The sequence below is a fragment of the Haemaphysalis longicornis genome, unplaced genomic scaffold, assembly GCF_048455015.1.
Source record: "Haemaphysalis longicornis isolate Haplotype H1 unplaced genomic scaffold, Haemaphysalis longicornis Haplotype H1 scaffold_12, whole genome shotgun sequence".
NCBI classification, from domain to species: domain Eukaryota; kingdom Metazoa; phylum Arthropoda; class Arachnida; order Ixodida; family Ixodidae; genus Haemaphysalis; species Haemaphysalis longicornis.
In genome coordinates, this window is record NW_027526225.1 from 47,325,258 (window position 1) to 47,340,078 (window position 14,821).

Sequence of the window (14,821 nt, forward strand, 5' to 3'; positions counted from 1 at the left end):
TGGCTGGAGGCGGCGGTGCATTGCGAGGTAGCAGCAGAGTAGCGCACGCCGCCGTGCGTTCGCTGATCACGAGAACACTTCCTGAGACGCAGCAGAAATACACCGTGACCGGGAAGACTGCAGCTCGCGCAGCCCACAAATTTCATATTAGGGAGTGTAGTAATCGTCAGTGCATTTTTTACGACCATCCGTGCTTCTGTTTATTTTTTGCTATAATCTGATAAGCGCACTACCGCCGTGAGCTGCCGACTGCGCAACTTGCCAAAGGGGCATCCGTGGTGGCGAGGGGAGAAATAGTCGTGAAAGAGGTGTCAGCGGTGGTGAGGAGGAGCCCCGGAGTGCCGCCGAGTAAATCGGTGACACCGGAATGAAAAATGGAAGGGGGGGGGGGAGCTAGACATATACCGCTTTGCAGTAAAAACGTGTCCGATTGTTATTGAATTTCGCCGGCCTGAGTCTTTCGTCGACGTATGTTAAATTAAAAAACAGACTGTCCTCCCGAAAATGCCGCCGGCACAGGATCATGTATGACTCATTTGGAAATTCATCTGTTCTTGAATATCTAACCATAACGGTTATCGACTGCCTCCGATAAAAGACGGCCGCACACATTTTCCCCTTCGTTGATGATTACCCGGCTGTCCCTAGTAATGCATCTGGAAGTTTCAAATGCGACGTGTCTGTAATCCCCGGTATCGTCAATGAGTGCATTGTAAGCGCCAGTGAATAACTTCAAGCGCCGAGCTTTCTTCGCGGTTTTCCGTCCATTTATTTGCCATCAGTGGATCTTCTTCGCCGTCTTACCTCACCCGTTGATCATCAGCACATCATCGTTTGGACGCGCGACGCTTCATAATTATCATTGTAGTTCGAAGTCCCTTATCAGGTTCGGGGTGCTGCTTGCCGAATAAAGGGCCTCCTCGCCTTCAACCAAGGCTCCTCGCCTGAACTTCTCAGTATATAGCCTCTCGCTGTAACAAAGTGCGTGTGAACAATGGGAAGACGTTTCAGGTATCACGCTGAAGTTTCCAGAGTCTTGCGTGGGCTTGGAATATAAGCGGCGTGGTCGTAAGAAGCTCGTGTGGTACACGCATGGCATTCAAAGTCGTTGGAGACTGCGGTTGGTTGGACGTGTTTTTCAATCGCAGCGAAACACAATAAGTCTTACGAGAACCTGACGCAATGCAGTTTAAATGTATAAGCCACGTTATTGTAAGCACCTTGCTTATGCTCAGCGCTGTAGTCAAAATGCGTTGGAAAAGAAAAATAGTGTCATGCAAAGAAACCATGTATGAGATGAAAAAACAAGCTACGCTTTATATTAATTGCATATAAGGACCCAGTTTATGCCAATTAACTACTCAGAAAAACAGCGTCAACGTTCAGCTTCTCTGGCCTTTCTGTTTTAAGTCAGCAGGAAATTCAGCCACCCGCGATGAGCAAAGCTGTTATACTACCCATCAAAAATCACTGAAACAAGCAAGATGATGGTCTTCATAATGTCAGTTATAATTCTTTATCATGCGGGAAAAAACCATTTGAGATAGATAGAATGGTGTGTGAATAATAAGAGAACGGCAGTACGCGAATACTTGGCGTTGAAGTTCCCATATACACACTTGAATACGCTGTCGCCACTGCTATTGCGAGCCTCGATTACACGAACGTGTGATCAGCGATAAAAAAACCTGTAGCAGACGGCCCGTGAGAGACCATAAGCGAGATAAATCGCAAAAGAAGCGGAACGTTGTATAAGCACTACGTCAATGCTTTCGTCTCGAAAAGTGTGTACCTGGATCGAAGTTGGGGCAGCTAGATCGAGGTACGTACTCGCAACATATTTTATCTCGTTAATCATGAGCCTTATTTAAAGAACGTAGTAATTTTACTACTGCCACAACAGATACTAATTGAAGGTGCCACTGCTTTGTCTAAATCTAGTAATCGCTATTCCGAAACTATACATGATTATGTGATTCCGCAGCACACTGAGTTTAAAATCAGCATCTGTCTGTGGCTCTTTCTTTTTCTCGTTCTTATCGTTCGTGCTTTAGCAAAGCTTTCATCCAGACTTTCAGTAATAACAATAAATATCTGAGATTTAACACAGTCATGTTGCCACTAAAATAAATGAATATGAATACCAACATTAAAGGGGTCATGCAGACAAAATACCGCTTGGTTAATTTGAAAAAAAGCTCGGCTTCAGTACCTCATTCAGGTTCATTCAAACCACGAAAGGCATTTTTCACAGGGGAACTTAAATGTTTAGCTCGTTCCGGTGGCGTTAGCAAAAAAAAAACATTAAGGAAAAAACTGCGCCGCCTGTAAAGAGTGCACCACCGCAGAAAAGGTATAACAGTGAAGCCGGCTTTCCTGCCTGCTCGAGTGTGAGCACAAGGGGAATATGCCTATGCGCACCTCTAACTATACCATCTTAAAGGTGATAGGCTTTCTTGGGGTAAAAAAAAAGAAAAGAAACTGGCGCAAGGTGCAAGGCTGGACAAGCAGCAGAGCTGGGGGTCGACCTAGCTTCTTCTCCCCTGGGAGGTGCAGTCAGTGCGGGGTACCGACCGAAAGGGCCTTGTAAAAGCCGGCTAAACTTGGACTCACCCCTCAACACTTAGCCTATCATGCCAAGAACATCACCAAACCAAACAAAACTTAGCAAAGCCTAGCAAAACGTAGCGAAACTGAGCAAAACCAGAAGAAGCTAGGTAGACCCCCAGCTCTGTTGTTTCTCCAGCCTTGCACCACTGGTGCAAGCTGCGCCAATTTTTTTACCCGTAGGAACAGAAGAAGTACTAAAAAGAAACCTTGGTTGATTTCTATATCATAAGAATCGGCAAAACAGGAAAGGGAAATGTGCAGTTAAATCTGAAGCTAAGCATGATTTGCGGGTCGGCGGCTGTCTTGTGTGTGTGCTTGGCGAGCGACGTCCTGCTGCCAGATCGCTTCGGCAAAGGTGTACCGGCGTCATTTCCGTGGCAGATATGGCGTCAGCGAAATCTTGGTGTATAACCCGCATAAAACACTTTCGTGCGAATATATAAAACCCTAAAGCGAACAACCCTAAGTATGAGGTACTCATAAGAACATAATACGCTGTTCACAACAATATCAAGGGTACAACAGGATGCAACCGTAGGGTTCACAAATGCCACAACTACAGGATTTCCCGCTGAATATAATCCAAACGCCAGTTAATATAACCCCAGCGCCAGTTAATATAATCCAGGTGCCAACCAATATAATCAAGGCGCCAACCACTATAATCCAGGACCCACGCAGTGCAGAACACATGCCAGAGCTTTGTAATTTAGTACTCTTTAGTACTAAAGCTTGCTTCCCCGCGAGAAGACCCTGCGTGCAGGGGCGCACGCTTTACAGGCAGTTGCCCCGTTGTACTGGTGTCACTTCCGTGACGGATATGATGTCGGTGAAACCTTTGTGTATCCGGGAATAAAACACTTTCGTGTTAAAAAAACACATTTCGCGCTACAGTGGCGTGTTATTGGCAGGAGGGACGTCGTTAGGGCCAGCACTAAGAACATCTTTATCAATGTGCTAACTGCCCGTTATAGTTGAAGTTACACGTTCGAGGCCCCACTCCCATTGTCCGTGATGTATTGTATCGGTGGTTTAGGTCCACGGCCGCCAATCGCACAGAGAATATTCTGTGACGTCACAAAAACGTTGCCAGAAACTGGCTACGAAGTCACCACTACTTCACATCTCTTCGTTTTTATCTCCCTTATTTGTTTCGTGTTTGCGATAAAATTAATACCATTGTTACCGGTAAAAGGCAGCGTTTTCGATCAACAAGGCTTGTATTTTCTCTTCATGGGCCGCTTTGAAATATTCTGCAATGACAATGTCGTGGAGTCCCATGATCTGCTCTCCTTCTAGTGGCTACAGTACAGGCGAGTGCTCACCTCGCCGATGGCGTAGAAAAGCAGCTGCTCGGACGAGAGGAGCTTGAAGTCCTGAAGGCGGTAGTCGCTGCGCGGATAGGCCATGCGTCGAACCGTCTCGCGGAAGTACTGCACGCCGTAGCGGGAAGGAGGGCAACAGTTACAGGGAAGCAAGGTTGCCAGGTTTGGCTATTTGTCACCAAAGTGGCGACTTTTAAAGTCTCGTTGTGACTGAAATTTTAGTTTGGCGACTTGGCTATCTTCTGGCTCCTTTAAGCACGTGTCATCATTTGTATATTCCCGACCTCTTCCGGCGGCTTACTCAAGAAAAAGAACCTTATTTGGTCGTTCGGTGATTTTCAAGAGTCCTCAAAGCCAATCAAATCGAGAAAATGCCGACGATATGACAAAGTCAAGAATAGAGCATAAGGATTAAGTGTCACTCAATACACATTAACGTACGCCACTACTTACCGGCACAATGTGAAACTTGTGTACCTTTTTCAATATCCGTCACCTGCCTTAAGAATCGCGCCGAAGACTTTAAGCAGTGCCGGTAGTTCAAAGTGTGATGTTTGCGCAGTTCACGGGCGCTTGAGATTCTATGCAGAGGTGTGGCAACCTTGTATGGCGGTTTATAATAGGCGGGGGAAAAGCGTGGGAATGTAAGCTAGGAGGCAGCGAAAGAGGTGAAACGCTGTGCAGCAAACACACGTTCTATGAGGATTCATATTCTTGGAATACTTCACAACAACTTACATACCCTAGTTTACATTTATTAGTAGACAATGGTGAGCTACTTTTGTTTTTCTAATCCGTAGTAAAATAATAATATTATTGATCTAGTTTCACTACTTCTAGAATTAATGCCCTTTTTTGTACGCAGGCCATCAAAAAGAAATTAATAGCATCGCTTTGCTCAAAATGGCGATTTTTTTGTTTACTTTTCAAACGTTTAGTTCAACGTGGTGACTTTTCTGGCTACTTCTGGCAATTTTCCGGCGACTTTTTAGACCTGGAAACCCGGTCGGGAAGCCGGTTGGTGGTGCTCTACGTGCAGTTACTGATAGCTGCAGGTTTGCATCGTTCGTCTTGCAACGTTGCAGTATCTAACTGGAAGCGTATTGTCTGGCCTCCGAGATCCCTTTGTTATGATGGCGAACCCGACTTTAACGAAATGCGTTGCATTTGAAACAAGTTGGTCACGTTTGGTTAATTTAGATTGGACAGTTTTCACTCAATGTGTCCATATATATACACATAAATGTGCGCTGACGTGAGAAGATGGAAGTAAGGTCATTAAGTGACACACGAACTTGGGACTCGGCTTAACAAACGCATGTACTGACATCACCAACTGGGTGTGGTCCAAATCCGACCTGGGAAGTTCCACGCCTTGTATATGCTACCGGCTGAGCTACCACCAAACAGGTGCTAAAGAGCTGGAAGCTCGTGGTCACTGATGCTGTAGTTTATACCAGGCTAAAGTCACATGCCGTCATTATAGGTAAAATCACGTCCCAAAGTCACACAGAGTCCGTGTTGTGTGGGAAATAGTACATTCGCATGCACGAATAGGCCACAAGATTTTATCAGAGTTACGCGTTATTTTTACTTGCCTTCTTCGAATTTATAGGGCTAAATATTAAAGGAATCAATGGCAACTCGACCAATCCAACTTGTGCTTATTTTATGCATCAAATCACATTCGCGTCGGCGTAGTACTTGGCAACCGAAACTTTTACGATGCACGCTGAATCTACTGCCTATAATGATGAGGTACTTCTTCGCTCAAGCTGAAGGTTCCTTATTGCGATAAGCTTGAAATACTATCAGGAGTGACCGATGTGATCTCATAGGCTAACATATGAACAAACAGATACAATGAGATTTCATGTAATCAAGGGTACTGAACAGCTGAAAGCTTAGCTGTCCTTTAACAGGCACAACAAATTTGATATATTGTAATCAATGCGCAATAAATATGTCGGGATTTTCTTATGATTACTCCTGCTTCGCTTATTCGCTGATCCATAAAGATTGAGAGAACAATACCCTTTAACGACTTTTCCTACGCAAACTTCCAATAATTTTTTTTAGAAAGATCTTTATAATTCTTTAAAGCGACGCCGTGAAAGGCCCTTCTTAATTTGAATTGAATTTTCTGTTGTCGTTAGATACCGCATTATTTTACTCATTGCGGTATCAACGACGGGACATGAACCTGCATGCTGGCAAGTTTTGTTCTGGCTGATTTAATTCGCTCCGACGGTATATACACAGATACACGTCATCTATGAGGTTGAGATGCCAATAAATGCCTATAGTAACCTTCTGTGTTAAATGTGGCGCCTTTATGATAACTATACAGGATAGCTCTCCCCGTGACATTCTAGTTCGGAGCACTTTGGCGCCCGCTACTGTAGCTTGATGGCGGCGTTGTCCTCGTTACCGAGTGAAACGAACGGAAAACCGAAAACAGAAAGAAAACGGAGGAACGTGTGGCGAAAGTGTGAGGGGGAGGCAGAGACATGCTGGGCTGTGTCGAAGCGCTGCGATATCATGCCATAGCAGCGCTTGCCGTCGTGCGCTCAACGATGACGCGTTCACTTCCTCAGGCGCAGCTCGCGGTCCCTTCCTGAGACGCAAATTGCGATCACTTCCTGAGAAGTAGTTCGCGACGCCTACGCGGGGGCTTACAATCGTTGACATTTGTGCGGGAAGTGAAAGCACGAGTTACGACATGCTCGGTGGCGGCGACGCACTGCCAGACAGTGCCAGAGACGGCGTACTGCGAGACAATGGCGCGCCGCCGTGGGTTTGCTCATCCCGCGATCACTTCCTCAGACGCAGCAGCTAAGCGTCGTGACCGAGAAGGTTGCAGTTCGCGCTGCGAGTAAATTTCGCATTAGGAAGTGTAGTAATCGTCAGCCATTTTTTTTCGCCTGCGGTCTATCATGCCGGTTTTATATATACGTGAACTATACCTTCAGAATTACGTCCACTCTTTCTATAAGTGCGTTAGCCCCGCGGTAAACCGCTGCCAGCATACTTTTGTGAGCTGCCAATTTCCCGCCACTTCTGCTTTTTTGAGGTCACGTTGGTATGCTCACGTTTGCTAACGCCGTTTGATATGCTAACGCCGAAGGAATTAGGCCATCAAAAATTCGAAAGGTGGTTCTGTTTGGAGACGTTGGCCTTCCAAATGATGTCTCCGAGGTACTAGAAAAAGGTTAGCGCCTTTCCTGTCTACTCTGTATTCACCGTCTGTGTTTTTTTCGTTGCGCTTCAATTCATGAGAACTATTCACCAACTAGCCCAGCAAGAAGTTCTCCACAGCTCAAGTTATGGGAAAAGTGCAGTTGGACGGGACTTCGTTGCAGCGGTTTAGAAATCGGGTTACACATGCTGTAAAACCGTAACAGAGTGGTGAGCTGGGCGGGTAGGTGAGGTGTCATTCTGAACAACAGCGCGAAAAAAGCCGCGGACGAGGGGGCGGACAGGACGAGCGCTCTTCGTGTCCGGTTCCTTCGCCCACGTTTTTTTCGCGCTGTTGCTCCGAATGCTGCAAAATATATTGTGACAAACGGGACTAAATTTGGGCGATGTGAACAGCTGGGTTTCTGAATGAGGTGAGACAGATCGACCATGAAAAAAGTCGTGTTTATGGAACGGGGCATCCGGTGCCAAGAAGTGCCAAAACTGTAATTGGTGGTCTTACAGTGCCATTTTAGTCGTTAATACATGCATGGAATCAGTATGACATTACTAAAAGAGCCCAGTATGTGTAAGAGGCTATAATCTAAACAATGAAGATGGTCAAAATTTTAGATGAAGGGAACCGATGAATACGTGACCTACGAGACATCCACAGTACTTAACTATAGTGAGGATACGAGTGGCAGGAGATGAAAGGAAAAATTGTTTTGGCAAGGTAGACAAAAACATTTACTCTTGACTGTTGCTCCGTTTGCTAAACATTAGAAGAATGAAGTGCAATAATGTATGTGTATATTATCTTCTGTTGGCGTAGGGTATAGACGGGGATGGAAGTATACAGCAGGCTTTTGTGCAACAGTATTGAGCAAGCAGCAGCTGCTGCTTTTGAGGATAGCGATCACTTCTCCATCTCCCAGCTATGAGCAAAACTTGTCGGCTTACCCTAATGGTTGCCGACATGCCGATGAAGTCAGCAAAGTTCTCCAAAGCCATGATTGGTGGTCTCTGCAGGGGAGGATGAAGCACAAACGTTGACATTCAGCAGAGTACTGCGATATAAGCGCAACGAAGGGAGGCGTAACAATGTATTAACAAAGGTAACAGGTCGTTACCATGACAGCAACCAATTATAACGGCAGAGCAAAATAATTTTTATGAGTGAAGCTCATTAGCAAATAGGAATTTTTCGTGTCCGCAATTAAAAATACCAAGAAATTGCAGAGCGCCCGCACGTGAGCACGGGCCTTGCGGCGACCGCCCGGCAATAAAATAAATACAATAAAATTCCGAGCGTTGGCGTGTGCGTGCCTCGCGGCGACAGCCCAGCGGCATCAGCGCACGTTTGCAAGCCAAGCATACCCACTTGGGAATTAACCAAGATTGCCCCCCCCCCCCCCGCCCTTCTCCCAAAGAAAAAAACACTAACGTTCGCCCTTATCGTGGCAACACTTGCTTGGAACGAGAAAGACACGTCCACGGAGCAAGATAAACAGGAGCGCCGACTTCGCTCTCTCCTGCGGGCCCTTAATGTCCATCACTCGCGGAGCACAATGTAGATGGCGCAGCGAATGGGCCGCCCGCTAAGCGGCCGGCATTCCCCGTGCGCCGGCGGGCGCGTTGGTGGAACGCATTCCGTCGGCTTTTGTCGTCTGCTTCGGCGACGGAAGTTTTGGGCACGGAGTGCTTTGGGCCTGCGTTGGCGCCACTTCGCGTTCATTGCGCTCCTCCTTCGCACGGCTTGATTAACTTGTTCGACAGCACCTTCTGGGTAACCCGGACCCGAAGGAATTGAGTGGTCGTACGGCAAAGATACGTTAAGGATTGGTTTGCATGGCGGTAAAACAAAATGTAGAGCCCACATATAGACGTATGGCTGCTATACAAACACTACCTTTTACGCAGTGCTTGCCGAAAACGTGACTCCGTTTTGTAAATTTGTGAACACCAATTCGGCTGTGTTTTAACAGGTTTTACAAAAGGCGAAAGGAGCAACTGGTTCTGACCACTAGTGATTATAAAAGTTCCCTCAGCTTTCTCGCCGTTCTTAGCCCAAAACAGAGTGTGCCTAGAACAGACCGGCACTCACACGCACATCAGAAAATAACAGAAACGCGATAACATCGCCCGTCACTGCCCGCGACGTAGCAATCTGTTCAAGAACGAGGCCCTAATAGTGCAGTAATTTCACAAGCCTTCATTTCGCGATATTTGAATTCGTCCGGACCCTATATCTCTGTGGTGATGACTCGCCGAAAGAAAAGGTTAGACGAGCCGGTTGTTTTGCTGGTCAGCCGCTTAACAAAAAAAAAAAAAAAAAAAAAAAAAAAAAACGCCGTGAACTTTGGTAGGCCCAAAATTGCAGCCATACAAATCGCAGCATTTTATTTGGAGTCCACGGCGTTAACGACGAGATAACACGACCGTAGAGCGACAGTGAACATCGGGCGGTAATTTGCGGCATGAGTTACAATGAAGGTTGCGTCTGATATTCTTGGGTGCCTTATCAAGCTGACAGTGTTTTTGTATACTTATTACAACAGGGCAGCCATCCAATTCAATCATTGGCACAGAAATGTGTGTATCATTACCGTTTGCCGATGGAGACTCCGGGCGACCCTTGTAAGCGTTGTTCGTGCGCAGAAGCAGCATAAATAATTAAGCACGCGGCCGGAGAGCCGGCCAACAACAGAAGGAAATTTTTGCGCTGCATCGATTTGCCGTAAGCAGAATCACGCAAGACTGCATGTTGTGGCGTTTCAGATTACTCTTGCTCATTCTTTGGTGCTCCTAAAGTCGTCGTCATTCATTTAAGTCTTACATCTGCTGGGTTAGTACAATATTTTTAGCGGGTCTTCATAATGTCAGAATAAATGCCCCTTGATAGTGAATAAGCAATCGCCATGTATGCGGTGGCGTGCGATTATCTGCGCCGTCTATTCCGGCTGCGCACGGGCGTTTAAATTCCGCGCGTGCAGGCATTCCTCCTGCATAGTAGGACAGGCATACGACAGACGTCACTGCTAAAGAAAACACGCCTGTGGGGAGAGCGAAGAAGGGAAGAGCCATGTACAGAGGCACAGCGAAGAGAGGGCCAACGAAGGAGGAAGAGAGCAAAGGCAAAGCTGGGCGGCCGGCGGTGTGTGGACATTATCGGCCCCAGCAAATGATTTTTTCTGGGCCACAGTCGGCGCTCCTCTTTATCTTGCTCCGTGGACACGTCATAGCGTACGCCCCTCCAAGGGGATGTCCAATGATTATCACTTCCAAAGAAATGAAGCTCACACCTATTGGCGGTGAGCGCGACCACGGGCGGCGCTGCGAAGAGCGTATTCGTGACGTTAGCTTAGGGATTCTCGCATTGGTCGTCTGCTTCACTCGGGCTCGCTCTACCTGCTGTTTCTTTGCGCTCGGTTGACTTTTGGTGTTGTCCGCAAGATATTTTGCGTATGCGCAACTTTTTTTAAATGCAAAGCATTTCAGTAACTCACGATGTCACCCACGTTGACGTCCGTCGTAGGCCGCACAGTCGTTGTCCGCACCCCTCCCTACACTATATAAAAAAAAAAATACTATTCGGCGCCTGGTTTCAATCCCTCGACCCTCCGGGCGGAACGCAATGTACATGGTGCTCTACCCACTGCGCCACAAAGCCGACACAGAATGGGAGGCTACGAACGCGCCTTATATCCTTGACTCATTCAAACTACGTCAAGAAGCTGCTGATACAACGCATTCACTACCACCAACTCCCCAAACACTAAACGTTAACGCAATACACCCACCCCCTATGCGACGCATTTACTCGAGCCCCCCTCTTTTATTATAATAAAATACTTAAAATCGCATACACTATAGCTTGAGGCGTGATTTACAGAATAGTTTCGACACCGCTTCGGAAGAAACATTGCCGGCGAGGCCCCATTCCTGCGAAGCCGGTCCTGTGCGGAGAGTCTGAGATAGGCGTCAGCTTCTGTATTCAGAAATCTTTCGAACAAAGGGAATATCCAGAGTCTAAAAACCGACAACAGCGAAAATGCAAGACCAAAACAAATTCCAGGCCTTCGGGGCTCACGGCTTTGGCAGAAGGCACTACGATTCCTGGTATTCGTATGTGAGGTAAAACAGTTTTTGCAACCTTTCCGAATGCTCGAAGGTATTGTATCACATCACCTAACGTTGTAATAGCATGAAAGTATGCCGACATGCACTATGAGGAGCAAAAAATGTAGGTTGAGTTCCAAATAACGTGCGGTGTGTATAGGCGCGTGCTGGTGCAGGCTTCTAACCATAATGGAGGCCTATTGGGCAACTGGTAACGTGTACGGTAAAACTACAGTAACAGTCTGTTTCTTCAGGCCTTGAGGGACATTTCGGTACATCTCCGACAGCCATGCCTTCCCAATATTCAGATATGCGTTGTAGTAACACTGCACTCAAGAGTACGAGGAGGAGGCGGAGCAGGAGATAACTTTAGCAGTAAAATCGAGCTGGTTAGTGGGCGGGTACCTCAGTCCAGGACAGAGAGTAGCGTAATTTTCTTCAGTTCGTGGAACGTCACCCCGAGTAGGCCAGGATTTTTTCTTTACGCTGGAAGGGTTGGGAAACAATAAATAGCTGCTTGGAAATATTCATCGGTTGTGATTCTTCATAACTCTGACAACGGGCACGTACACTATTTCTTGTGTTTCTTAGCGAGTATATCAGGCCTTCAACACCGTAATCATGTCATAACTGTTCCGGTTGAGATTCAGTTCGTTAGTGACGATAGAAATTCGGGGGGAAAAAGTCGCCTTCGACTACTCTGGACAACGTTGTCTGCGCCGTTTCGCGGTGGCGTAGCACAAACCTTCTCATTGGATTTCCATGTGAATAAACGCACGCTGCGAATATGCACCTTCTTGTACGCAGCCATACCGAAAGCCAATTTTTGAAAAAGGTAGTGTATGCCTTACAGCCTAAAGAAAATATCCAGATGAACTATGTGCGCCTCTCAAACATCCCCAAACCTCGTAATAACACATGTGTGGCGATGCAGAAAAATTAATGCGTTGGGCATAGAAAAGACATTCACCTGATACAAGTCAACAGCAAGGAAATAAATAGAAGACAACCGCTTCGTTTCCTGCTTTGCGATGCGCGTGTAGGGACGCGCTGCTTGGTGCGTAGCATTACACTGTTGAGTCTTCATAAGAACATCTCGAAAGTGTTTTAGGGGAGCCTACGCATTTTGCATACTTATCGAGGAGCTCTGAGCCCTCAACCTCGCAAATAAGCTAGAAAGGACGAGTTACACACGATTATCTGACCGGTGCTCTGAAGAAAGTTTGTCTCGCTCTCCTTGTTCGTTGCAAACTTGTGCAGTATACAGGTTTAAGTTAGACGCTGGAAAAATATCTGAAATACTGAAAATACGCTTATTGATGCCTAAATAATCAAAGTGCGCGATTTTTAGCTTAGGCTTTGCTGCCCCTCACAAGCGGACCACAGCGGCGCGAGTGTAGCAGCGGCGCAAGTGTAGCAGACGACAGCGGCGCGAGTCCCTAAGCTGACGTCAGAGCCAGGGGGCGCCACTGAAACATCTCACCGCCAATAGCAACAACTATGGAGCAAAGGTCGTTGCGGAGCGAAGAAGCAAATCAGCTAGAATCGTGGACTTAAACCGTAGTGATTTTCGTGAAGGTTGCGCACGGCTTCGCTACGTTGAAGTGTTACACATTAGTGTAAGCTTCCTTCATTTTTTGATGATTTTTGAATACCACAAGGATATTTTTAAACTACACGCCTAACGCCCCGACATGGCATAAAAGGTGGTGTCGACGGCCATCCATACTGCTGGTCTTAGAGGCTTCAAGTTGCAGGAGTACATTCCTGTTATAGTGTAGGACCTCAATATGGCTGAAAGTTTTAAAAATTACACCTCCGGGAGAGTAACAAGCGTTAAAATTTGTTTTTCACAAATTTTTATTTTTATCGCAGGGCAGTTGAGATTTAGAACATGGATTTATTTATTTATTTATTTATTTATTTATTTATTTATTTATTTATTTATTTATTTATTTATTTATTTATTTATTTATTTATTTATTTATTTATTTATTTATTTATTTATTTATTTATACTGTTAGCCCAGGGACCGGTACAGGGTAGACGTACAACAGAGAACACGGAGGTAGTAACTGCCGACTCAGACACAAGAGCAACGCAGGATGTGTGCGATACAGTATGCGGTACAGTATGCGGCACAAGTATAGTATACAGCTATATTGTGCACAGGTTCAAAATGCAAAGGTACCAAGCGCAAGGGTACAAAAACAATAAGCAACTCTTGCATAAGCGCAATTCAGCAAAACTGGTTACGACACATAGCGTCCGTATGGGCGCGGACTCCACTATAGGGCCAAATCATCGAGAAGAGACACCACTATCGGCTTCTATGTAGTGGAACAAGGATTTTTCAAAGTGCGCTAAAGAGTCTGATTTAGTAATTTCTGGCGCAAATCGTTCCAGCCTTCAATTGTATTGGGAAGGAAAGAGTGTTTAAATGTATTTAAACGAGTCATTATAGGCGTTAATTGGTTAGGGTGACTATTTCTAACTGTACGAGACAGTCGAACTTTCAAATATTGCTCTGTGTTAAAGTTAAAGTAGTTACGGTGCATTAAGTAAAGAAACTTTAATCTCGCTACTCGGAGCTGCATCGCGAGAGGTGGCCGGTTTAGTTTATTTAGCATGGGAGTAACCGAACCTGATGACCTGTAGTTGGAAAGAATAAACTTTGCGGCCCTCCGTTTAATTTTTAATTTTTTTCACTTCGTCATTTCTTCGAAGGGTCCCATACGATGCAGGCGTATTCTAATAGTGGACGGACAGTGGTTGTGTAGGAGTTCAATGGCAGGTAACCCGGCCATATAAAAACTGTCTTACAAGACTTTTCCATAAGAGTAACCTATTGAGAGAGTCAGTATTTCGAAAAAGTTACGCGCTTTGATGGATTTCTCACAAGCTGTTCAGCCCGTTGATATATGCAATTCGTTTTTATTTAAAAATGTACATATGTCCACAAGCAAATATAAGGATTTGATTTTTAGAAACATATAAAGGGTCACGCCAGTTTCTTGAAATTACACACTTACAAAGTGGAATTCAGTTCAATTTTCCCGCGTTCGAATAGCACGCGCAGTCTGTCATCTGTAGGACTCGCTGTGACCACATGCCTCCCTTAGGAGTCCACGTTATTTATTATGAAGCGATGACTCATGGTTACCCTTCCCGCCTAGGGAGATAAAACTTTTCATGAGTATCAGTGGTGTGAGCACACTGTCTTGGTACAATTTGTTCCGGATAGTTCCAGACAAACACGAGTTCCAGCCACTTCCCACAACCACACGCCTCCGGTAGGATCCCGAGTACTGAAAGCAGGCGGGGGTACGAAACGGTGTACAACTCCCGGGGTGAACTAATTACGACCATTAAGAAATAACTCAACCCGTGTCACACTAACTAGTGTGATTACTATTGTGGCCTGCACGGGGTTCTTATACACGGCCTGCATGCTGTCTTTTCTTCAGTTTTGGTATCCTTGGTGGCGGCGCCAGGGTCATTGAATGTCACCTTCCGATGATGATTGCTATTGGTTTCCCCGTTGTAGCGGGGTGATGACACGTCATCTTACCAAAAAGGACTAATAT

At 45.9% G+C, this 14,821-nt stretch overlaps 1 protein-coding gene across 1 annotated transcript in view; it reads right to left on the minus strand.

The window, feature by feature from the left end:
- LOC144161944 (uncharacterized) overlaps positions 1-14,821 on the minus strand; it is a 106,422-nt gene that overhangs the window by 22,396 nt on the left and 69,205 nt on the right. Inside the window, exons 13-14 of the mRNA XM_077692500.1 lie at positions 8,076-8,138; positions 3,936-4,043 (exon numbers count right to left, since the gene is read on the minus strand). Of these exons, the coding sequence (XP_077548626.1) occupies positions 3,936-4,043; positions 8,076-8,138 (171 nt within the window). The remainder of the gene's footprint in view (positions 1-3,935; positions 4,044-8,075; positions 8,139-14,821) is intronic.